Genomic DNA, 25,000 nt, shown 5'->3' on the forward strand with positions numbered 1-25,000 from the left:
ATCATGTTTTTGCACAGTTATCCATGTAAGATCTGAACCAGTGTTCTGTAACCACAGAAGTATCAGCTTTTCCCTTTCTAGACCTGAGGTTTAACTAACAACTAGTATTTGTGTAGTTAGATTTATATGTTCACATCATCTTAGATGACCATGTGTGTCTGCCAAAGCTATGCTCCTGCTTCTTGTATTATTTGTAATTTTCTTGCCCTTGATATGCTGTTCTATAAGGGCATTGAGAGTATTGGGTTTTGTAAATCTCCACTCATTACAGATATTGACCTTCTTTTGGTCTCATTTACCTGTAATCTGACTCGGATGACCTTCTCCTTGAAAAGAGTTACTTGTCTTTAGCAGGATAAGAATGAATAGCTCCCCCAAGATGAGCAGTTGAAGAACTTAAGGGTTGGTTCATAAGTGTGAGTCGAGGTGACTGTGAGATTGACCCCTGGATCCATGCAGTAACCACAGTTCTGCTGGTCATGCACCAGATGGTGACAGTGAGGTGGACATTAAGTACTTTGACAGAATTATTGATTGTTTCAATCCCCAGTTTCTCTGTCTTCACTGTGGTAAAGGGTGGGGGATAATGACTGAAAAAAATGAGGTACAAGTAACGAAAATATTCTCGTGTGCGACACAGCACCCAAAGTTTATTGGTAATCTTATAAAGACTGATATATCTGGCAGTATATCCTGTTTAAAACAGAGGGATGAGAGGAGGATGTTTTCTGTTAACAAAGAATGGTGAAGTTTCAATAACAGCTAATTGCAACCCTCTAGTGGAATCAGAGTGCAAAAACAAGATATAGCATGGAAGTAGGAGGACACCCATCTCTGGCTCCAGGTCTCATTTGATGTACAGCATCAGTTTTACAATATTTTGCCACAGTGTAAAGTGGCATCTATCTCTTTTCCAGACTGCTTATCCATCTCTGTGTTGTGAGGGTCCAGTGCCCTTTCCATTAGCAAAGTTGTGGGAGACAAACATGGATTGTGTGCTGTATAGAGATTAGTTTTTCACAATAGTGCCAGGAACTGCACAGTGCTTTCCAAATGTCATATTTAGAATTGTTACTTCTTTGTTGTGCTCCTAAAATTTGTACCCAATACAGTACATAATAAATGTCTAAAAGGCACATATTACAGGGTGTTGTTGATAATTGGTAGTCTGTTCTAGGGAGAAGGGATCTTTGGGTTCCAACTGAAAACTAATATGAAAAGAAAATAATGATTTTTTGCGTGTGTTTTTTATGTAAAACAGTCAGTCATTATCTAACCCGCTATATCCTAACACAGGGTCACAGGGGTCTGGTGGAGCCAATCCAAGGCAGGAATAAATCCCGGGCAGGGCACCAGCCCACCACAGGGCACACACACACACCAAGTACACACTAGGGACAATTTAGGATCGCCAATGCATCTAACCTGCATGTCTTTGGACTGTGGGAGGAAACCCACGCAGACACGGGGAGAACATGCAAACTCCACACAGGGAGGACCCGGGAACCGAACCCAGGTCTCCTAACTGTGAGGCAGCAGCGCTGCCCACTGTGCAACCTTATGTAAATCATTTCATTTTAAATTACAATTTTCATTTCATGCACATGATTTATGCTTTGGTATATAATCAACATAAACAACATCTTTTTGCAAAACATCTACCATTCATTTAACAAAATATTAACGTTACAGATTTAGTTTCTTTTGATAGGACCCATGTTTAAAATTTCACATTTCTGGTCATGTCTGTAGACATTCTTGCCATAGACTGCTTTTTTGTGTCCATTATGTATATTGCTTTTTATATGAAATCCCTTTTCGTGCTAGACATTGTGAATGTAGGAACTAAGTATTTTCCCCTCAAAAATCATTCTCGTTAAAAACTGTGATGAAACTTCAACTTTAACATACCTCTAAAACAGAATAGACCTGCTTTTGTGTCTCCTTTGGACTTGCACCCCTTTGGTCTCTTTTTATTTTAAATAAATAAGCCTTTTGTGGAATACAATTACTATTTGTATCTTTAATTGTCAAGAGTATGCAGCAAATGACAGCACATCAATATTTCAAAGAATGTCACCCTCCCAGAATTCAAGAACACTGATCTTATTGTTTAAGCAATGTCCCGCTGTATGGTAAGTTTTTGAGTAATGTTTTCATACCTTCAGTTTCTTTCAAACATTGGTTATGATACTGGTAGACAATCCTATATGATTTTGCTGTTTTCTGTATGTTGTACTGCACAGGTACTGTATGTTGTTTCCATGCAGCATAATGTTGAATCGATAGTAAGACAGAATTGGAGGGATTCTGACCAAGAAAGTAAAATTGACAGGAGAGAAAACCAGAGAGAAAATATATGCCATACTGCAGTTTGACGCTGTCAGAATGCTTGTCACACTTCAACGTATTTTATGTAGCAAAACATGTTAAGATGAGGAGCTTACTAAAAGCCAAAGTCGTCTTTAGGCATGTTCAAATTAAAAATCACTGGTGGTGTCATATGCTAACTGGTAAGAGACTGGGAAATTTTGCACATGATACAGAGGAGTGAAAGTGAATACAAGTAAAATAAAAAACTACTAAAAAGTTGGTATTCTTGTAGCATCACACACTATAAAACAATATAAAAATATATCCAGTTTAAATATACAGTGCTGAGAAGCACTTGCTTGATGCATAGCTCTCTTGGGTAATCCATGTATAGTCTTTGTGGAGTGAGTGGGATGTCTGCAAAGTACAAACAAATACTCTGTAATGGTAGCTCTGCTGACCTTTTCTAACGCATAAACGCACAAGAGAGTATACCGTAGCCAAATACCTTTTTCAAATTAATGGATGATGCTGTTTTTCCAATATCATACATCTTCAAGTTTGTAAATGGTATTATCTTAGTTTAAATAATGTTTTTTATTTTTACAAAATGTTTGCTGGGATAGGTTGTGGTTCTTCTTGACCCTGAAATTGTATTAAGCAGATTTAGTAAGCAGTTAGGTGAATTAATATATTTTTTTCAGAAGCATTTTAACTTAAATAGTAAAACACAAATGTCTGCACCTTGTGCAGAAAGTCAGAAGTGAGATCAGGCATGAGCAGTGCCATTACAGCCCACTGGAACCAAAATATGCTGCTTTTTGCTATCACCATTATTTTGTAATTTAACTTTGTAATGTCCTGAGTGAAAACTTACCTGTTCAACAGTTTCAATTCCAGTAGTAATTCAGGTTATTTTTCCATTATAAAACATTCTGACCACTTCAGTAAAAATTGAATATAAACATTTTGCCTTTTTTGTAGAAAATATCCACTTGGGTACAAGTACACTATCTGGATAAAATCTGCAAAACAGAAATGAGAACCTATAATCGTGTAAGAGCATTCTGTTCTGTTTAGCTGCAGAATAGGGAAGAAGACAGGACACGAAAAAGCAAGGCCAGTTCAAGTTACAAAGTTAATTTGTCATCATAATACTGCCTGCCAGCATACTTTTAGACATTAGAAAGATGATGATGGTTTTTCAGTGATGTATAAAAATGCCTCCGATTATTTGATACATCACGTGTAAAAATAATCAGCCAGTCATTAACACTTAATCAATGGGCCATCTCATCAATAGGTACATCTCTGTTCTTGTATCTAGTTCAGATCATGAGCTCCAAACATTACACGACTGTTAGACTTTATTTGACTCCACTTGTATTAATCTGCCACTTTAAAACATCTGGCAATTCTACTATAAAGGTGCTATTTACATAAAATTAAATAGCACTATAATCAAAGAACAGAAAGCTGAAATAGGCTCAGACTGCAAAAGTAAGGTGAGGCACAGAGACAGGGCTACCGAATGGAAAAGGAAATCAAGCCAAATGGATCAGCTGGTTTTATAGGAAAACAAATATTTACTGTCTATTTGTGGAAGGAAGTTTGTAATCCATTTCAGCAAAATGACAAATGTTAAATACATTCAGCTGGGTTCATACAGTATAAAGTGCCAACTGGTAGTCTTTGTCAGTGTGTGTAAATTCAAATGAACAAAGCTGGTCCGGGGGCTGTTACTCTAATTATTGCAATGTAATGTTTTAACTCTCAAAAACCAGATAGGCCAAGTGACATTTTGTGTGTGACTTCTTTTGTAGTCTGTGAAGAAGTTCCCCTGCCGGCTCTGTGAGAGGTCATTCTGCTCAGCCCCCAGCTTACGGCGCCACGTCCGGGTGAATCATGAAGGCATTAAGAGGGTCTTCCCCTGCCAGTATGTAAACCACAGGACACTCTTATTTCTTCGTAATTTCTTCATAATTACACTTTAAATAGCTTCATAGTTGTACAAGACTCTACTAAGAATAATAAAACTCTAATAAAAATGTTTTACCCCATTGTGTTGTAGGGAAATGGAGGCACAAACAGCTGCTTTTCAGCCTTTGGGTTCTATATATGTAGACATTGTATGTGCTCATGTTTGGTCAAAGTGAAGTACCTTCCTATTCCAGTGATTGTAACCTGAAAGTGCATAGTAGGAATGAGCATATTTACTGTTATTTTGTAAGACTGGATGATATCTTAATGTTTGCTGACCTCAGACATGGGTTTTAAAACCGTTACCTGATTTTTAACTCTTTTGAATGCTAGTAGGATGCATGAGTTTAAGAGAAAAGGGGATCTAGATATTTTTGTTATATTGAGTGTAATGTGTGGAGAACATACCACTGAATTAAATTTTATATTCCTTCCTTAGATATTGTACAGAAGGCAAACGAACTTTCAGTAGCCGTCTCATACTAGAAAAGCACATCCGTCTTCGGCATGGAATTAAAGTGTGGGATCAAACTCAGGGAGAAGAGGCGAGCAACAGCCGAGTTTCCAGTGATAATGAGGTACAATAGAAATCTTAAAGGAACTGTCAGTCTTATATCTGCTAACCACTAATGTGTCATCGTGGCTGAAAACGGTGCTAAAGAGTAAAGTCACCAGTTTTCTTTTTGTCTCCGTATTTGACTTGTAACTGGTTCATTGGAACAATTTAGTCAAGAACAGGCCATTCTGCCCAACAAAGCCCACCAGTCCTACCCACTTAATTCTTCAGGTCTAGTTTTGAAAGTACCTAAAGTCCTACTGTATACCACACTATATAGTTGTCTGTTTAAAGAAAAAAATACTAACTAATTTGTTTGTGCAGAATTTACCCTTAACAAGTCTCCAAGTGTGTCCCTGTATTCCTGTTGAAGTCATTTTAAAGTAACAGTCTCGATCCAATGCACTGATTCCCTTCATGATTTAATCTCCTCTTAAAAAGCTCAGCTCTTTTAATCTTTCCTCATAATTCAACCCCTGTAGCCCTGGAATCAGCCTAGTCGCTCTTCTCTGGACCTGTTCTAGCACTGCTATGTCCTTTTTGTATCCGGGAGACCAAAACTGCATACAGTACTCAAAAATGTACTGGTGGTGCCTCCTCTAAGAGTTGAGCAGAACCTCCTTGGACTTGTACTCCACACACCGTGCTATAAAACCTAACATTCTGGTAGCCTTCTTAATGGCTTCTGAACACTGTCTGGAAGTTGATAGTGTTGAGAGCATTATGACTCCTAAATCCTTCTCATAAGGTGTACTTTTGATTTTCAGATCTCCTATTGTATATTTAAACCTAACAGTTTTACTTCCTAAGTGTAATGCCTAATATTTAGTTACATTAAATTTCATCTGCCACAAATCAGCCTAAGCTTGTCTGCTGTCCAAGTCCTTCTATAACGATATAATGGATTCCAGATTGTTAGCCAAGTCCATTCAGCTTGGTATCATTTGCAATCTTAACCATCTTATTCATATTCCTGTCCAAATCATTTATGTAATGCACCAACCCCCGTGAGGATCACCACTCTAAATGTCCACTCTGATAAGGTTCCTCGTACCATAACCTCTGTAGTGGAATTTGTCTTGGTTTGGGTGTATTTCATTTTGCAGCGGTGGCTAGCACTGCTTTGTTGTGGCTCCAGAACCCGGCATAGATTACCAGTGCAGGTACTTACCGAGTGTGAGGATGGCTAATCCAGGTACTCTTGTTTCTTGCTGTACTCTAGGGGTTTGCAATTTAGTTAAGTATTCAACCCCAAAATGAATTCTTCATGAGTGTGCAAGTAAGTGTCCAGTCTGGAATTGATTCTTGTCATGGGCCTACGTCTACTAGGATAGACCCCTAACTCTATGCAACCGTGATTTCAAAACAACTGTTTTCAGGAAATAGATGGATGGTTCAAATAACATTAAAGTTTTATCTTGTAGTTTTTAAGATACTGTGAAAAATTGATGTATCTTGATAAAAAAAATTGCTCCGGTTAATTTTACATTTGCTTTATGACAAAAATCCTAAAATTGAAATATGGTGCTTCTTGCTATCACCACTAATCTGTAATTTAGTCTTGTATTGTGTTGAGTGAATGCTTGCCTGTTTCAGAGTTTAAATTCCAGTAATAATTCATTTTATATTTTCACTATAAAACTTCATGACAACCTAAAATTGAACATATACATTTTGACATTTACACCACATAGAAGCGAGTCCTGGCCAGAGAGCCCAGTGAAGAGGAATGAAGCCCTGGTGTTTGTGTACAGCCGTAAGTGAAGTTCAGATCAGAGGAAGACAACCTAGTATGGCCCTAGGCTCCCATCACTGGTCTGGCAAAATGTCCACAAAATGTACTATTCATACTTTCACTAAACTGTTTATTAAAAAAAACACACACTTTGGTGTTGGCAGATATGTAAGGGAGGCAGTAAATGAGACCTATCTTCATGCTAGCATAGGTTTGTTGATAGTGGCTTGTAGTACAAACACTGATCTGCAACTGGCCTGTGGGAGGCAGAGGCTGTGTACTGCATTTCATGCACCCTGTCAAAGGAATGTTTTTATAACTCTAATAATAATCCATTAAATTAAACAAATTATCTTTGGTAAAAAGAGTGCAGATCTAAATATATAAAATTCTTTTTGCGTTTGAAACAGAAATTACGAATGACCACAGAACATATTATAATAAACTACGTGCTAATTGTTTTCCCGTTTGAAACAGAAATTACGAATGACCACAGAACATATTATAATAAACTTTTTTAAATTTCAGATACCCACAATGCCACCAAAAAAACTATTTATTGGGGAACTTGCAGAACTGTCAACATCGACAAAAAGAGTCAGGTTACACAGAGAAAGTGAGACAGAAGCAGATCGAGAGAGAAGGCTCGCTGATCAACGTATACGACAAGCACAATTGAGGGCCTCACAAACACCCGAACAACGTGCTGAACAGAATCGAATTCGACGGATGCAGTATTCACAGGCACGTCACACAGGCGTCAGGGTCTGTATATGGAGGGATTTAATTTCCGGTTCGCCTTGCATTTGCAATTACAATAAATATTCACTTAAAAGTTGCAGGAATCCATTTAGAAAATCCATGCTTCTCCCACAGTCAGTTATATGTAGCGTGTTCTCGGGTGGGTACAGCAAACAATTTATACATCTATGCACCTAATGGGCAAGCAAAAAATGTAGTTTACCCGAAAGCACTGCAGTAGTACTCAATGTATCTTTACTTCTTAAATGTTAATGTTTTACTGTTTAATAATTTATACACTTCTTATATGTTGTTCAAATTCTTTTATCAAAATAATTTATATTTATATGCAATGTGCTTCTTATATATTACTTCATATTCTCATACGATAATGATGTTAATAATGTTGTTTATATTGATTTCTATGTCATTGTAAATGCTCTTTATTTGTTGAAAAATAAAATTGGTAATTAACAAACTTATTTTATAAATACAGTAATCCCTCGCTATATCGCACTTCGACTTTCACAGCTTCACTCTATCGTGGATTTTAAATGTAAGCATATCTAAATATATATCACGGATTTTCCGCTGGTTTGCGGATTTCTGCGGAAACTGTGTCTTTTAATTTATGGTACATGCTTCCTCAGTTTGTCTGCCCAGTTGATTTCATACAAGGGACGCTATTGGTGGATGGCTTAGAAGCTACCCAATCAGAGCATGTATTACGTATTAAATAAAACTCCTCAATGAGATATGCTTCCCGCGCGGTGCTTGATTGTTTGCTTTTCTCTGTCTCTCTCACTCTCACTCTCTCTGACATTCTCTGCGCCTGACAGAGGTGGTGTGAGCAGAGGGGCTGTTTGCACAGAGGCTGTTTGCCTAGTGGATACGGACGCTCCTCTACAAAATGTCACCTTCTCGCACTGCTTCGGCAAACTTAAAAGCACGTATTGATTTTTTGATTGTTTGCTTTTCTTAGCGAGCGCGCTCTCTGACATTCTCCGCTCCTGACACGCATTCTTTGAAGAAGAAGATATGTTTGCATTCTTTTAATTGTGAGAAAGAACTGTCATCTCAGTCTTGTCATGGAGCACAGTTTAAAATTTTGACTAAAGGGTGTTATTTCATGTCTAGAGGGCGCTAATAATGTTAACAGTGTGGGAGAGTTTATAAGGGCTTAAAATATATAAAAATAACCATACAAACATATGGAACGCAACCCCTGCGATAGAGGAGGGATTACTGTACTGCATTTGATTTTTTTCCCTTGCACTCAGTGAGCGAAGCCACTGGGTAATCAGCTAGTAGAGTATAAGATGCAAACTGTTCTTGCAAATCATAAACAGTTAGAATTATGTTTGCTACTTGGGTATCCTACAGTTTTGTGGGTATCAAATCTTTATTACTGCTGCCGTGAATTTATGACTTTTTAGCCACTTGGTCCAACTTGACTGGTCAACATCCTAAGTACCGCTAGCTACTGAGTATAATAGGGTGATTAAATTTTTGGTTTGCAAAAATTACATTCTTAGTAACATTTTTGTACGTATATTATCACCAGTTTCTGTAGAATTGTCTGGGCCAGAAGAAATAATCAGACTATTGATCTTATATTTTGTGTTTTCAGGGAATTGTCCGAAAACGTAAAGGACCCCAGATAGCAGACAGCTCTTCTGATACTGAAGGTCCTGGAGGCAGAAGGACGCCAATCAAGACTAGAAGGCGGGAGAAGACGCTTTTGCCACCATGTGAAACGGGTTCATTCCAGTGCCAGAAGTGTGGCTACACCACAGAGAGCCAGGATGACTTCCAAGAGCACATCCCCCAGCACCGCACAGATGAGACTTCACACCAGTGTCTGCAGTGTGGCCTGTGTTTTGCCTCGCAGTCTTCACTCAACCGGCACCGCTTCATCACCCACCGTGTTAAGGAGTTGGGGGGGACTGCTGCAGATAAGCTCCATGGTTCAGAGGCTGACTCGCCAGAAACTGAGCAAGGGGAGAGCCAGCAAGGGACCCTGTCATGTCAGGTCTGTGGAAAACACTTTGAGAAACCTGCTGATCTCAACACACACTTTCGGACTCATGGCATGGCCTTCATTAAAACCAGAAAAACTGGAGGCAGTGAGAAATAAAGTGATGAATGGTCCCTGTCCCCGTCCCCCCCCCTTAATACTGTTTCATACTTGGGTATCACTTCCAGTGGTTAATGCACAAGACGGTTATTCTGTAATTTCACTTGTAGTTATGCAGTAGTTGTTAATTACAGTCTAATTGGAGTGTAGTGCCGCTCTTTGTTTTAAAATGTGAATACAACTATTAATGGTGAGTGTAGTCCCTTTCTGGAGGGTTGGTGTGGGCACACAATCATGACATGTTTTTGTACGTTTTTGTTAAAATTTCTTTCTCAGTTTGTAGATTTTGGGAACATTTGGTTTAACGGAGATCTAGTTCAGTGGTTTCTGACTTGCAATAAGCACCACGAGCAAGTAAAATGTAGTTCTTGACACTAGCCTTTGGACAGCCTCACACATCCAGTAGTGCAGCTAGTCCAAAATTTGAGTTGTGCACTAATTGACCATTATTTTTAAATACAGTATAATGTATATATTAACAGATAAACCCAAGTCTGTGTTGTGTCTTTTTTTTCTTTGGACTCTTGTGCTATTTTATTATTGACTACCAGCTAATTTTCCAAAGTAATTTAGCCTGGATATAACTGCTTTGGCTCATAAGATCTTGTTTTATCCTTCATTTTGCAGAGAAAAGTCGAGCACAATGACACCTTTCATTGGCTAACTATAAAGATTACAATATGCAAGCTTTCAAGGCAACTCAGACCCTTTGTTCAGGCATTACATCTCTCTTGCCTGAAGAAGGGGCCCGAGTTGCCTCAAAAGCTTGCATATTATAATCTTTATAGTTAGCCAATGAAAGGTGTCATTGTGCTCGACTTTACTCTACACTCATAATGGCTAACACGGTACAAGACCCTAGTACAGTACTACAGCCATCCTTAATTTTGTTACAGTTATGCCTCAAACATTAAAAACATGCCTTTTAAGCAGAATTTTTATTCACATTAAGGATTAACTGATACAAAGTAAAGAACTCCGATGCTGTGAATGTCAATAAATGACTAAGTCCTCTTCAGTTTCTGAATACCGTTAGGTGGAGACTGCGGTCGTCCTCAGGATCCAGAGCTGTAAGTGCAGGTTAAATGTCTTCAGCGCTGCAGATGGATAGTAAAGCTGTTTGGTAAGTCCCATCAGTTGCCTCCTATCATGAAAGCAAACAAAGACAGCAAGCAGCATGTCAGCACTGTTGTAGCACCGTGACATAGAGATTGTGCTTTAATCTGTATAATCATTGTGACAAAATGCAGTGTATGAAGACGTGCAGTGGAACGGGCTGCGGTCTGTTACTGATTTGCCGCCTGACAAGAAACGGACATGAGCCTCTTTATCTTCAACTGAGAAACCGGTTATTTCTTACTTGTAAATATTAAAAGAAAGGCACAGAACAGCTGCAAAATTTTATTTCTTGCCATTTTGTGCTAAACCCTGCACACGTTCTGATTCGAAGTGGCAAGGGAGAAAGAAAACAAGCTTGTACCCCCCGTTAATTCATCTGTAGTGCCAGGTCTGTGGGTTTGTGTATATGGATAAAGTCTCAAAATGACGAGACCCTCATTAAATTACAGTAGAAGCCCACATTGAACTCCTCCACAGAGAAATCGGTGTGCACTATGCAGTTTCTTCACAGTAAAAATAGCCCTGTTTAGCCAGGCCTTTTGTTAAAGATGCATGTTTAGTTCTTCAAAGGGATTCATCTCAAAACAGGACCGGCCTACTCATGGAGACTGATCTTGTCCCTGAAGTGTCCCTTTGCTAATGACTTCTGGAACTCAGCTGCCGCTCCCATGCTATCTCATGATTTAATAACAGTCATAAGGGTTGTTTTGGGTTTGTGTTTTTTTTTTTTTTGCATTGTACTCCACACTTGGTGCTTTGTCATTCATAGAATGTGGCATTGCAGTGTCTGTGCTGACTCACGGCTCTTACAGCGGACTGCTTGCTAATTGTCACATTTGACTGAGAGTGATGTGAATTACGTGCTTTGAGTCACTGGCTTAAAAGTGTGATGTTTTTTCAGATCCCTGCAGTTAGTGTGAAAACTGGTCTTCCTCAGTAACTGGCATCTGAATGTTGCCATTTACTGTATGAAACAAGCAACTGGATGGCTCCTAGTGCGTATTACTAGTGCGGTAGTGTGGCAGTCCCACTTTACCACCCACCATCTGATTTTAGTTTCAGGCCTTCTGGTCATTGCAAGCTACAAGAACAAGGTTAACTACAGTTGTCTGCATGTACATGTTCAAATGTACCGGGGCGGGTGGTCACATAAGTGACAACCCCTGCAAAGCCAAATAGCAAACTTAGCATTCAAGTTGAGTTAACTGCAACCCTTGAAACAACGCTAACCTTTTACTTGTCTCAAAGGACCAAGAATGAAATCAAATATGCATCAAGTAAAGCAGGGAACAGAGAAAATGCCGGGACTGAAGATCTTTATTTATTTATTTATCTTCCTGGTTCAGATTACTTGGCTGGTCTCACCCACACTGTTTTTTGATTAAATATTTAAAAATATTTATTCTTTGCGCACAACAAATGTTTGCACATAAACATAAATTTAGTCCACTGCAGTATTTGTGCACCTAATTAAGCAAGAAAGTAATTTAAAGATGGAAATGGTTCTTGATCAACAATGTGATATCTGAGGATGATAAACATATAGCGCTAGGCTCTCGCGTCACACGCCCTTGTCATAGATAAAGACAGTTTGCAAAATGGGTGTAAAGCAGAAAGCGTCCGGCCACTAATATACAAAAAAAACCCCAACATATTATAGAAATAAATCTGAAAACAAAGCTGCTTAAAGCAAAGGCATCTGTAATGAACCCTATTGTTATGTTAACACCACTTTACCAGTTCAACCAGAGCAGCAAGTTTAATGCAAATAGACTGCGGAGGAACATGAGGCAGGTGATATTATCGCTTTGGGGGGTTTGTTTCCATGCGCAATAAGAAAATCATTGTAGAGGCATGGATTGAGCAGATGGTAATTTAATGACAGAAGAAAAGCAAGCAGCTGTCTACTGCTCAATTTGCTGAGCACCTCTCACCACTGCTAATGCAGTAGTAATGGACTTCCTTAGGAGTGTCACACATGCATCCAGGCTCATCTGAGGCAAGTACTAAGACCCCATCACACAAGGGGGCACTAACACTAACGGTGACATTTCTCTTTTCTCAAACAGCCCTGTGAAACCATTCATGGAGGGGAAACCAACTGTCCCCTGTGGTCCCTCCACTATAAAACCAAGACGCACCCAGCATGGAACGTCTCATTCTGGAGAGATCAGACCAATGACTGCAGCTCCTGCTTGAACGGGAACTTGACGCATTATTTCATTAATCTGCTTTTTGTATTGCCTTATTTGATGCACAATCAAGCACCTGTTTCAGTTTGAGACCTTTGTAAATATTAAAAGGGGCGAGCCAGTTGATACCCCAACACTTCCTCCATAACCTTTCGATGACAGTAGCTAAGTTCAGACTCTTTCCCTTGTCGCAATGTGTACCTACTGATGTCAGAATGCTACTGTGTTCCTGATTCACTGTCTGAATTCTTAGATCTATAGACCTGTAAAGTAAATTGGATATTTTGGCATTGCCTGACATGAGACAGTTAGCACTCCGAACCAAAGACCATCTGCCAGCTAAAAAGACTAAAAGTGATCCTGGACACGCAACAGCCCTGCTAGTCGTCTCATTTTAACTGATCGAGTAAAGAGCACAAGAAACAAGAACTTGGTATTGAGGGGCAGTCCCTGTGCAAACCTAACCTTTCCAATGGGAATTGATGACCTTACTACACATCATGCATTGTAATGGAATTCTATAAACCAAAAGACCTTGGGGTCTGGCGAGCATCTCATGTTATGTCATTTGGGTCACTCATTCAATTTCATTTTTATTGGCACTCGCCACAAGTTAATAACAACAGTAAAGCTCAATGGATATGCTATATGATACAATGCTATTGTATCCATTCAAACACCTGCTTTATGACTCTTTACTAACCTCAATGCTTGAGTAGAGGGATCTTCCATACTTTTTGCGAAACTCCGCACGGATACTCAGCAAGTCTTTTTCACTGCGGGATACAAGAGTGCGGATAAGGGGCTTGTCTTTTTTTCCTAATCCCTAGAGTAGGAAGGATGATGAAGATTTAGAAATCAGAGTGATGGTGAACAGTTTAAACTTTACATACAAAATGAGGCAGACAGTAAGGTGTATTTGGTTGAGGCTTTGGACTTCAAACCCTGAGGTTGTGGGTTCAAATCCCACCATTGACACTGTGCGGACTCTGAGCAAAACTCTTCACCCGCCAATGCTGCAATTGGAAAAAGAAAACAAATGCAACCAATATATACAGTACACAGTGATCCCTCGCTATATCGCGCTTCGACTTTCGCGGCTTCACTCCATCACGGATTTTAAATGTAAGCATATCTAAATATATATCACAGATTTTTCGCTGGTTTGCGGATTTCTGCGGACAATAGGTCTTTTAATTTATGGTACATGCTTCCTCAGTTTGTTTGCCCAGTTGATTTCAAACAAGGGACGCTATTGGCGGATGGCTTAGAAGCTACCCAATCAGAGCATGTATTACGTATTAACTAAAACTCCTCAATGGTATACGATATGCTTCCCGCGCGGTGCTTGATTGTTTGCTTTTTTCTGTCTCTCTCACTCTCTCTGCCTGACGGAGGGGGTGTGAGCAGAGGGACTGTTTGCCTAGAGGATACGGACGCTCCTCTACAAAATGCCGCTTTATTGCGGTGCTTCGGCATACTTAAAAGCACAAAAGCACACGTATTGATTTTTTGATTGTTTGCGTTTCTCTCGTGCTTTCTCTCTCTCTCCCTCTGAAATTCTCTGCTCCTGATGCGCGCACTCCATTGAAGAGAAGATATGTTTGCATTCTTTTAATTGTGAGAAAGAACTGTCATCTCTGTCTTGTCACGAAGCACAGTTTAAACGTTTGACTAAAGGGTGTTATTTCATGTCTAGAGGGCTCTAATAATGTTAACAGTGTGGGAGAGTTTATAAGGGCTTAAAATATATAAAAATAACCATACAAACATATGGTTTCTACTTCACGATTTTCACCTATCGTGGGGGTTCTGGAGCATAACCCCGATCGAGGAGGATTACTGTATATATATATATATATATATATATATATATATATATATATATATATATATATATATATACATATTTTTGGCAATTTCTTTAAATGAAAGGCCTAAACTTCTAAGAGTAATACTTCTCTGTCTCATTAGGTAATTGCCATTTTCACTGGAAATTTCAACTTCCTACAGTGTAATATTGTCCAAGTAGTACTTCAGAGGTTGTAGTAATACAATCTGTTCCAACTCTGCTTTAAAAATAGAAACCTTGAAGCCCACGAAAAAGTCATAATCCTGGGCCACCTTAAATTCCTTCGCACCTCTCAATTAATGTCTTTTGTTTTGCAAATGTGTCGATCAGCACAAACAGCAAGCAGCCTACTGTCCCAATCCACCCTACAACACAGCTGAGGTTCTCCCAGCTCAAGTCTGCTTATCTGTGTGTGAGGTGTCTTTAACTATATAGGATGAATAATATCTCATTATTTGGAATACATGCATTTCATGTGTGTTCTGTGTCTACAACGATCTGTGTAAATGTAGGATGACCGGAAATAAGAGACAAGAAATGTTGAACACATAACTAAAACAGAATATTTTGTTGTGTTGTAGTAAACATTAATGTGTGAATACTGAAATCCAGATATCAACCACTTTCAAAAAAGTTGTAACAAAAGTAAGTATGCCTTTATTTAAGAATATAACTGAAGAAAAAAAAAAAAAAACAATTTACATGTTGCTGCGAATATACAGTATAAAAACCAAAGTCCAAATACTAGTTGCATGGCTGTTGTAGAGGTAAGAACGACTGCCTCTAAATCAAGAGGTTGCAGGATTGATCCTGGGATTTCCCAGTATTTTCCATTTTGAGTAGTGAGCTGCTATTATTATTACTATTATATATTCAGTAGTAATAACATGAATTTGATTTGAGTCTGTAATATCCGTTGTAATTTTTGCCAAAAGTTAGTGTTTTTTTTATTCAGTTTTATTCTCTCAGTCACATTCACATGGTACAACGAAGTTGCCTCTCCGTCTCTGAGCTGATGGCATTTATCTCCATTCTTTTCACAAGAGCAGCGATGACCACAGTTGGGGATAACGGACTCAAATCAAATGTATGTTTTTATTATATAATTGTAATAATAATAGCAGTTCATTATTGAAAACGGAAAATGTGAGGAAGACCCGGGATTGATCCCACAACCTCTTGATTTAGAGGCAGTCGTTCTTACCTCTACAACAGTCATGCAACTGGTGTTTGGACTTTGGTTTTTATATATTGGCAGCAAAATGTAAATTGAATAATTTTTTTTTTTCTTTGGTTATATTCTTGAATAAAAATGTACTTGTTTTGTTGTTTTTGTTTGCGACACCTTTTGTGAAAGTGTTTATTTGATATTTGGACTTCAGTCTTCACACATTAACTTTTACTATAACATGAAAAAAAATTCTGTTTTAGTTATGTGTTCAACATTTCTTGCCTTGCATTTCCCATTATCATACATTTACCCAAACCGTTGTAGACAAGGAACACACATGAAATGTATGCATGTATTCCAAATAACGAGATATTATTTACACTATATAGGGTGGTCCAGATCTAATTATGGAATTTTCATTTCGCTATAACTTATTAAGTTTATTACATAGAAAATCAACCAAAAAATCCCGGACCATCGAGAACTGTGCGAACTGATGACATGAAGAATTGTCTTCGCGCCGAACTGGAATCGTCCCCGCATAAATCAAAGTCATCCAGACAATCTGGATCTGCATAATTAGATCTGGACCACCCTGTACAATTCAAGGCACCTCACACCCAGATAAGCAAATTGAGCTGGGAGAACTTGAGCTGTGTCAGGGGAGAGTGGGATAGCAGGCTACATGTGCTGATCGACACATTTGCAAAACAAAAGATGCTGATGGAAAGGTGCAAAGGAATTTAAGGTGGCCCGGGATTACAATTTTTTTTCGTGGGCTTCACGGATTCTAGTGTTAAGACACACGGAGGGTTTTTAAGTAATCAACAGAAGCTGGGACACCTGTGCAAACTGTTTGCTTCAACTTACAACATACAGACATTCAGTAGCAATTAAATTAAGCCTTGTAACTTATTAGTTGTTCTCTGAAGAAGGCCGATTTGTAATATTCTGATATTTCCTTTTTTTAGTTTTTGCTAACATAAACTTTAAATTTTTATATATATATATATATATATATATATATATATATATATATATATATATATATATATATATATATACACAGTTGTGCTTGAAAGTTTGTGAACCCTTTAGAATTTTCTATACTTCTGAATAAATATGACCTAAAACATCTTCAGATTTTCACTCAAGTCCTAAAAGTAGATAAAAAGAAACCAGTTAAACAAATGAGACAAAAATATTATACTTGGCCATTTAATTATTGAGGAAAATGATCGAATGTTACATATTTGTGAGTGACAAACGTATGTGAACCTCTAGGATTAGCAGTTAATTTGAAGGTGAAATTAGAGTCAGGAGTTTTCAATCAATGGGATGACAATCAGGTGTGAGTGGGCACCCTGTGTTATTTAAAGAACAGTGATCTATCAAAGTCTGCTCTTCACAACACATGTTTGTGGAAGTGTATCATGGCACGAACAAAGCAGATTTCTGAGGACCTCAGAAAAAGAGTTGTTCATGTTCATCAGGCTGGAAAAGGTTACAAAACCATCTCTAAAGAGTTTGGACTCCACCAATCCACAGTCAGACAGATTATGTACAAATGGAGGAAATTCAAGACCATTGTTACCCTCCTCATGAGTGGTTGACCAACAAAGATCACTCCAAGAGCAAGGTGGCAAGGTCACAAAGGACCCCAGGGTAACTTCTAAGCAACTGAAGGCGTCTCTCACATTGGCTAATGTTTATGTTCATGAGTCTACCATCAGGAGAACACTGAACAGCAATGGTGTGCATGGCAAGGTTGCAAGGAGAAAGCCACTGCTCTCCAAAAAACATTGCTGCTCGTCTGCAGTTTGCTAAAGATCATGTGGACAAACCAGAAGGCTATTGGAAGAATGTTTTGTGGACGGATGAGACCAAAATAGAACTTTTTGGTTTAAATGAAAAGCGTTATGTTTGGAGAAAGGAAAACACTGCATTCCAGCATAAGAACCTTATCCCATCTGTGAAACATGGTGGTGGTAGTATCATGGTTTGGGCCCGTTTTGCTGCATTTGGGCCAGGACGGATTGCCTTCATTGATGGAACAATGAATTCTGAATTATATCAGAGAATTCTAAAGGAAAATGTCAGGACATCTGTCCATGAACTGAATCTCAAGAGAAGGTGGGTCATGCAGCAAGACAACGACCCTAAGCACACAAGTCGTTCTACCAAAGAATGGTTAAAGAAGAATAAAGTTAATGTTTTGGAATGGCCAAGTCAAAGTCCTGACCTTAATCCAATCAAAATGTTGTGGAAGGACCTGAAGCGAGCAGTTAATGCGAGAAAACCCACCAACATCCCAGAGTTGAAGCCGTTCTGTACGGAGGAATGGGCTAAAATTCCTCCAAGCCGGTTTGCAGGAATGATCAAAAGTTACCAGAAACATTTAGTCGCAGTTATTGCTGCAAAGGGGGGTCACACCAGATACTGAAAGCAAAGGTTCACATACGTTTGTCACTCACAAATATGTAATATTCGATCATTTTCCTTAATAAATAAATGACCAAGTATAATATTTTTGTCTCATTTGTTTAACTGGTTTCTCTTTATCTACTTTTAGGACTTGAGTGAAAATCTGATGATGTTTTAGGTCATATTTATGCAGAAATATAGAAAATTCTAAAGGGTTCACAAATTTTCAAGCACAACTGTATATGTGTATTTTATATATATATATATATATATATATATATATATATATATATATAGATATAGATATATATATAGATATATATAGGAGCTGGCCCATTAACTACACTGTACATAAGCATCAAGGACTTGAACTTAATGCATGCTATTACAGGAAGCCAATGTAGTGATCTGAAAAGAGAAGTGACATGTGGTCACCTCGGCTGGTTGAACGGCAGATGTGCCACCGCATTTTGAATTATCTGCAGCACTTGGCGACACATGGCGGTGCTCCTGCCAGCAGAGAGTTGCACACATTTGTATTATTAAAGAGAAGTTCGTACCCCAGTTTCCAGTTACATCCCAAACATACGGTACTGTATGCATATTACGTTAACTGGTAACTAAATTCCCCCAGTATGACTTTGTCCTGCACTAGACTGGCATCCCATTAAGGTTTGACTCCTTCCTTGCCCAGCCTCTAAACCAGAAACGGGGTTTTAGAAAGCAGATGGACGTCCAGTCAGCTGTGTATTTCAGCAATGCAAGTTGAAACTAAGGGGTGCAAAGCATTTATTTCCATATTCATTCTTTATCTTGAACCTGCTTTTTCACAAGAGGGTCTCAGAAAACAAACCTCAGCCCACTGCAGGACACACTCTCAATCGGTCATTATGGACCATAATGTAGTTATTAATTAACCAAATACACACCTTCTGCCTTTTCAATGCTAAAGGACAATGGAGCAGCTAGGAAAAACCTACTGGTCATTACAAAATGAAGCCAGAAGTAAATTTGCAAAAGTAGATTACTGCACTCACCTTTAAAGAATTGTGTACAACCTCTGCAAGGTAAAGAGGTGTATTCTGAATGGCACAAACTAAAAAAATAAAACAAGGAGCACTGCATTATTTTTAGAAACATGTCAGGCGGCATTTCAAGATGCAATTTCTTACCTTCTTTGCATTTTTCTGCTAGAGCCTGCAGACCCTGAATAGCCTGTCAGACTTGGAAGTTCTGGACTTTAAAGCAACTGTCACACAGTTTACATTCTTGAAAGTCTCCTTCAGGAGTAATGTTGACGTGGGTGCCTTTAATTTTGAACAGCAGGCATCTGCTTGTATGGTTATAAAACACTCCATACATCTTTAAGGACCTGGCTGTTAGCATTTTATGTACAGTAGATAACACTTTTTTTTCTTTTCTGTGTATTTTTCATGTTTGCCAGCAGGTCATCTGTTCCATGTAATAGCAGGATGAGGCGGCTTTTCGATTCCAAAAGGTCATCAGAGATGGTTAGCTTAATCACAAAAACATGCGATTTGTCAATAGTAGATTTGATCAGTCCGGTTCCATCCAGTTCAGGGTCTGCAGCCAATCCGGCAGCAGCCTTGGGTACAAGGCAGGATTTAACCCTGGATGACACCCAAGTTCATGGCCGAGAATAGCTGGGCATACACGCCCACCCTAGCACATACAGGGCCAGTATATCAGAGTAAGACTGTTTGAGCACCATGCGGTCTGTGAGCTGGCCTTGATTCACACCCAGTGGTCCTGAGCGGTAACCCTGCACCACTGTGCTGCCCTAACTGCTGAACACGAGAACAGCGTCCTCCCAGAGGTCCAAACAAGCAATCTGCTGGTCTTACCGAGAGCAGTGAGGCACTTGCAGACATCCCCAGTGTACAGCTTTTTAATGGTGGCTTCGATATCCTGGTTGCTGTATTCTTTATACTGCTGGAAAACTGAACATAAAAGAGGCAGGGATGTTAACAGATTAGCCTTAACACAGTACCTGTCACCTACAATATGGCACACGGTCACCAGAGCAGCACTTGCATGTGTGCCAAAGCTAAGATTGCGAACTCCTTAAAAAAGCAAAAGACAATAAAACAACAAAAATTCAGTTCTACCTTAGTGAACAAAAAAAAAAAAACATTTGGCTATAACAGCCACGTTTATGTCCCAAGTGTAAGAAAAATATGCTGATGGAAAAAAAGAATCAGAGTTTATTGGACTGATACAACTACAAAAGCAGCAGCCTGCGTAACTTTATAAAAGGCTGTCCACTTGTTGTAGTCCTCTGAGCGGCGGTCCAGCTTGTTCAGTGAGGTCCAGCCACTCATTAGGTGCATTTCACCCAGTGAGGTCTGGGAGGAACAAGGCCTGATCAGGCTTCAATTCAGAGACCTTACATCATCCCAAAACACTAAATAGACTGTATGAGCCCTCCAATGTTACCAGAAGCAAGGGAGTGGGCCACTGGCATACTGGCATTTATATCCCGGCATTGCCAGGCGCTATAGATTAAGACGCTTCATTGTGTCCTGATTTCAGCAGGAGACAATTAAACTGGCCACCATCAAATTACCACAGACTGACACATCAGAATGACAGATTGGTTCAAAGCCACCACTCATACTGCTGCTAAAAGTGCCAGCAGACAGAGACCCACAAATACGGGCTCCATACTGCTGGTCTTGGTGCAAGGAAACCTGTACGAGACGACTTGCTCATACCCCCTAGATGTCCAACCCTACACACAGACAGCTGCTGTCCTGAGGAGTTGCGGCATTCACGTGCTGCCTTGGATCACAGCATCCAGAAATGTGACTCTCTACCTGCTGAAGTCCAGCAACTTCATCAGACCCTTCTGCAGGAGTGGAATAACATCCTGCAGCCACAGATTCAGAGGTTGTGCCGGCAGAGTCAAGCAGTGGTGACCACAACAGGTGGTCATCCAAGACACTGCAGGGCGACTGTTGGCAATTTGCACAGTTCTTGTTGGTTCCTTTTTTTCCCTCTTTTTTTACTTTATTTTCTTATTTCAGCAGTGAAAGTTAAATTTCAGTCCAATGGCAAGTGTTGCTTTTCTTTTCCCATCAATATATTTTTATTCTAAATCTCCTTCCCATAGCTTCTGATGTCAGTGGTTGTGGACGTTTCACCAGAAGATCATATATCCAATAATATTTTAAAAAGTGCTGAAGGCTGACTTCAATTTTGGGTAGCGTCTCTGAACTTGACGTCAGCACCTGTAATATCAGTCCAATGCCGTGACCCTCGACAGTCCCCCTCCCATACTACACCTGGCCTGTACCTCTTTCGAGATGATCTGTACTCCGTGCTGTAAAAATATGAATCCATACTTCTGTGTCTGGCTTCTTCGTGTTGGTGTCAATTTTTTGCAGTGCCTATGTAATACAATGAGAAAAGAAAGAAAGAAAAAAAAATGTAGACCAAACTGTCCGTCCCGTACATGGATCCCATTTGGAGACACTTTTTTCCATAGCTTACTAGAAGGAGACCCAAAATGTAAGAGACATCCACACAAAATTGAGGGAATTTGGACATGTGATACCATTGTATTAATCTCAAGCTGCCACAAGCCTTTCCTTCATCTCTTTGTCCTTTACATTGTCATAGTGAACTGGAGCTTATTACTCAAGGCATGAAACGACCCAATCACAGGACACCAATGGGGTACAATCCACTATATTTCATACTTGCCCATCTACAGAAGTGGTGGCGCTATCTTAATTAGGACTTTCCAACATGCAAGTCTCAACTGCATCTTTATATCCTTATATATAATTTGACACTATCCGTAAGTATGGTGTTCGCGTCAATACTCGTATGCATGGTGTTCGCGTCAATACCTCGACTCAATACAAGTTAGAACCATGCAATTGGACTCTGCCTCTGTAGTTAGAACATAAAGTGGCAAACACAGACATAGTATTATATGATTGGCTAAGAATGTTCAAATGCTTCAGTGACGCCGCTGGACGGCCGAGTATAGTAAGTCGGTGTTGGTTCGAGCAGATAACAGTAAGTTCGGTTGGTTTTTGGAACATTGGTAAGGTGAGGCGTACTTTCCTGAACTAACATCATCGACTGACTTAAACCCTTCGATAGCTCCAGGACTGTAAGTAATTTAGAACGTATCGCCATTTGCTTGGTACGTCGAAATCTATCTTTGGGAAGTTTGGTTTTGGCATCCGTCCTTCTGACATCTATTGGCAAACTGAGTAATGACGGATAGGTATTAACAACGGTCATTGTTTAAATTTTAGCCGATCTCAGGTCTAAAATGACCATGGCAACATAATTATTACTCCGACACTGATTAGAGTCGTAAAATACGGCTTGCTTTGAAAATTTGTTTGCCGGAAAAAATCAAATGAGATGCGCCGAAGAGCTGAGTTCACGTCTTGCAGCCCTGTTTAAACAGGAAGCTCTTCATTACATCAGCCGAAGAGGTCTATTTTTAGCACAAATCAGTGCCATAATAACAAAATCATTTCAAGTACTTAAAAAAAACAAATAATTCTTTGCAGAGAAAGTATGGATTTCACAAACGTAGAATTTGTAGCCCGATTCGATCGGGCTCCCAGTCACTAGTACAATACTAAAAATATCCAATAAGAGCAGAGATGAGATGTAGAGGAGGCAGAGGCCTACACTGACCTTACACAGATTCCACAGATACTGTACATCACTCATGATGCACAGATATATGGCATGCAATGATCGCCCTGGAACCCAACAGGATGCCACGAAGAACACATGTAGACAGGATGGGTAACCTCTCTCAAAACCAAAACTGACAGGACCATATCTGCTTTACTCGATCACAAACCTAAGATTTGGAGATTGGCCAGGCTCATCTTTTCAATATTTTGTCATAGACTCTAATTTGGAGGCAGAGGTGTGTAATGCCAGTGTGATCTCCCTTTTTAAGCACAGAGACTGCTACCCTGTCCATCCAGAATTTACTTTCCCCCCAAAACGGATGACCCCAACAATGTCCAGTGCCTTCAGTATATCCAGCCGTATCCCAGCAGAGTTTTAGGCCTCACTGGATTATCTTACCCCACGGAGTGACCTGTGTGTAGATCCACGTGAAACATGGCAATGTCATTAGCACTGTAAACTGAATTGCTCAAGAAATATTCTTTATGTTATTGTGGCTCAACTGCAGTGCAACAGGAGGAAACATACTATGCTTTTTCCCCAAAAGATATGATTCAGTCATTTAATTTCATGTAATAAAATACTGACCTTTAATATTTTCCTGCTAAAATCATAGTTTTATAGAGGGTAAGCCACGTGCTGGGTATATCCAGGTTTTTAAAAAGTGTGTGGTGTGTTTTTTATTCACAGACTGTAATATCCGAGTTTGTTTTTTGCTTTGCTGGGCTTTACTAGTCACAGAGTGATGTCATGCTGGTGTGAAATCATTAGACTGCCATAATGAAACTGTGTATAATGTTGGGCCGAAAAACAAATAGCACAATTTCTTTAGACAGCACATCTCGGTGACCTTATGGTTTCACTTTAATACAAACTAAACATCTTCCAGCATTGAAAACTTGACTTTGGTGGATTTTCACGATCACTACAAGAGTTTAAGATCCCAAAATAATTCTAGCAGACCCTTGTGTCTACCAAAAATCAGAATGAGTTTCATCCAAAGTGCAGTCAGACAGCAGTATAATGGACATCATGTGGTAAAGCCACTGTCACTTACCTTGACATCTTCATCTATCAGGTTGTAATCAATCACTCCAGAATGAACTGCTCTGTTGCCCTAATATATTAAAGAAGAAGAAGAAGAAGAAGACGTTTGTATTTTATTTTCATCTTGGTATGAACTTTCATGCTGTAGCACTGAGAGAACAAATGAAGTAATCCTTTTGGCTTGTCACCAAAGGACCTTAAGATTATTTCTCTTTCATTATTTTTTAAGATATTACATTTTTTATGAAGCCATTTTGTTCAACGTGGGAATGCAGAGAGCCAGAGCCCATTTCAGGGTTGCCAGTTGATCACAGGGCACCAATCAACCTAACCTATGTGTCTTAGGGATGTGGCAGGAAATGAGCTGCCCTGAAAAAATCTAAAAGACACAGGGAGGCCATGCAGACTCTGCAGAGCTTGGAGAACATCTCTGTCAGGTAGAACATGTCAAACGGGGAGTCCTCATGATCTGGGCCATGAAGCCTTTTTGGTAAACACACAAAAGCAACTTTACAGACATTATATGTGCCTATATGAACGTACGGACCTCCAGTCCTCAAATAAAAGGGAATAGAAAGGGGTGAAGTCCACCATTATAATGATACATTTGATTATGAGTTCTGAACATGCATGTCCTGGGGGATCATTGATTGAGGCTCCCAAGGATGTTCTTGATACCGTGGTTGATGTGCTGTAAGAGGTTTCTTTGTGCACTTTCTGTGGCAGTTCTAATGTCTTTTGAGTATGTGTGGTGATTTATATAGAGCAAGCAGCGATTTTGCATTTTGACAACACAGTGTTTTGATGCCCTAGAAAATATTCTGCTCCAAACTGAGCACACAGTCAATCCAACATTCCCAAGCAGTGTTCATCAAACACACATTGAGGTAAAGATGTTAAAGTAACATTCACATTTGAGCAAGAGTTTGGAGGACTCGAACATCTCTTAGTTAGTTTGGTAGATAATTGTCTGTGGCTGTCGTGTGTGCAGTCTTCATCACAGGGTGAGTCTGGCATACGGATAGGCCAAAGTGTTTCAGT

At 39.4% G+C, this 25,000-nt stretch overlaps 1 protein-coding gene and 1 long non-coding RNA gene across 2 annotated transcripts; one reads left to right on the top strand and one right to left on the bottom strand.

Moving 5' to 3' along the window:
* Positions 1-3,844: 3,844 nt before the first annotated feature.
* LOC120522237 (zinc finger protein 687-like) lies at positions 3,845-9,949 on the top strand. The gene is made up of 4 exons (XM_039743302.1): positions 3,845-3,922; positions 4,137-4,249; positions 4,733-4,871; positions 8,956-9,949. The coding sequence occupies exons 1-4, from the start codon at positions 3,845-3,847 to the stop codon at positions 9,460-9,462; spliced, it is 837 nt and encodes a 278-aa protein (XP_039599236.1). The 3' UTR covers positions 9,463-9,949.
* A 432-nt stretch (positions 9,950-10,381) lies between these two features.
* Positions 10,382-24,072, bottom strand: LOC120522236. Its single transcript, XR_005632325.1, has 6 exons — positions 23,970-24,072; positions 21,537-21,630; positions 20,086-20,181; positions 19,258-19,316; positions 13,477-13,599; positions 10,382-10,606 (listed from the first exon to the last, which is right to left on the bottom strand). It is a non-coding gene; the product is annotated as an uncharacterized LOC120522236 (long non-coding RNA).
* Positions 24,073-25,000: the final 928 nt, after the last annotated feature.

Source organism: Polypterus senegalus, unplaced genomic scaffold (assembly GCF_016835505.1).
Source record: "Polypterus senegalus isolate Bchr_013 unplaced genomic scaffold, ASM1683550v1 scaffold_5678, whole genome shotgun sequence".
In the NCBI taxonomy this organism is placed as follows: domain Eukaryota; kingdom Metazoa; phylum Chordata; class Cladistia; order Polypteriformes; family Polypteridae; genus Polypterus; species Polypterus senegalus.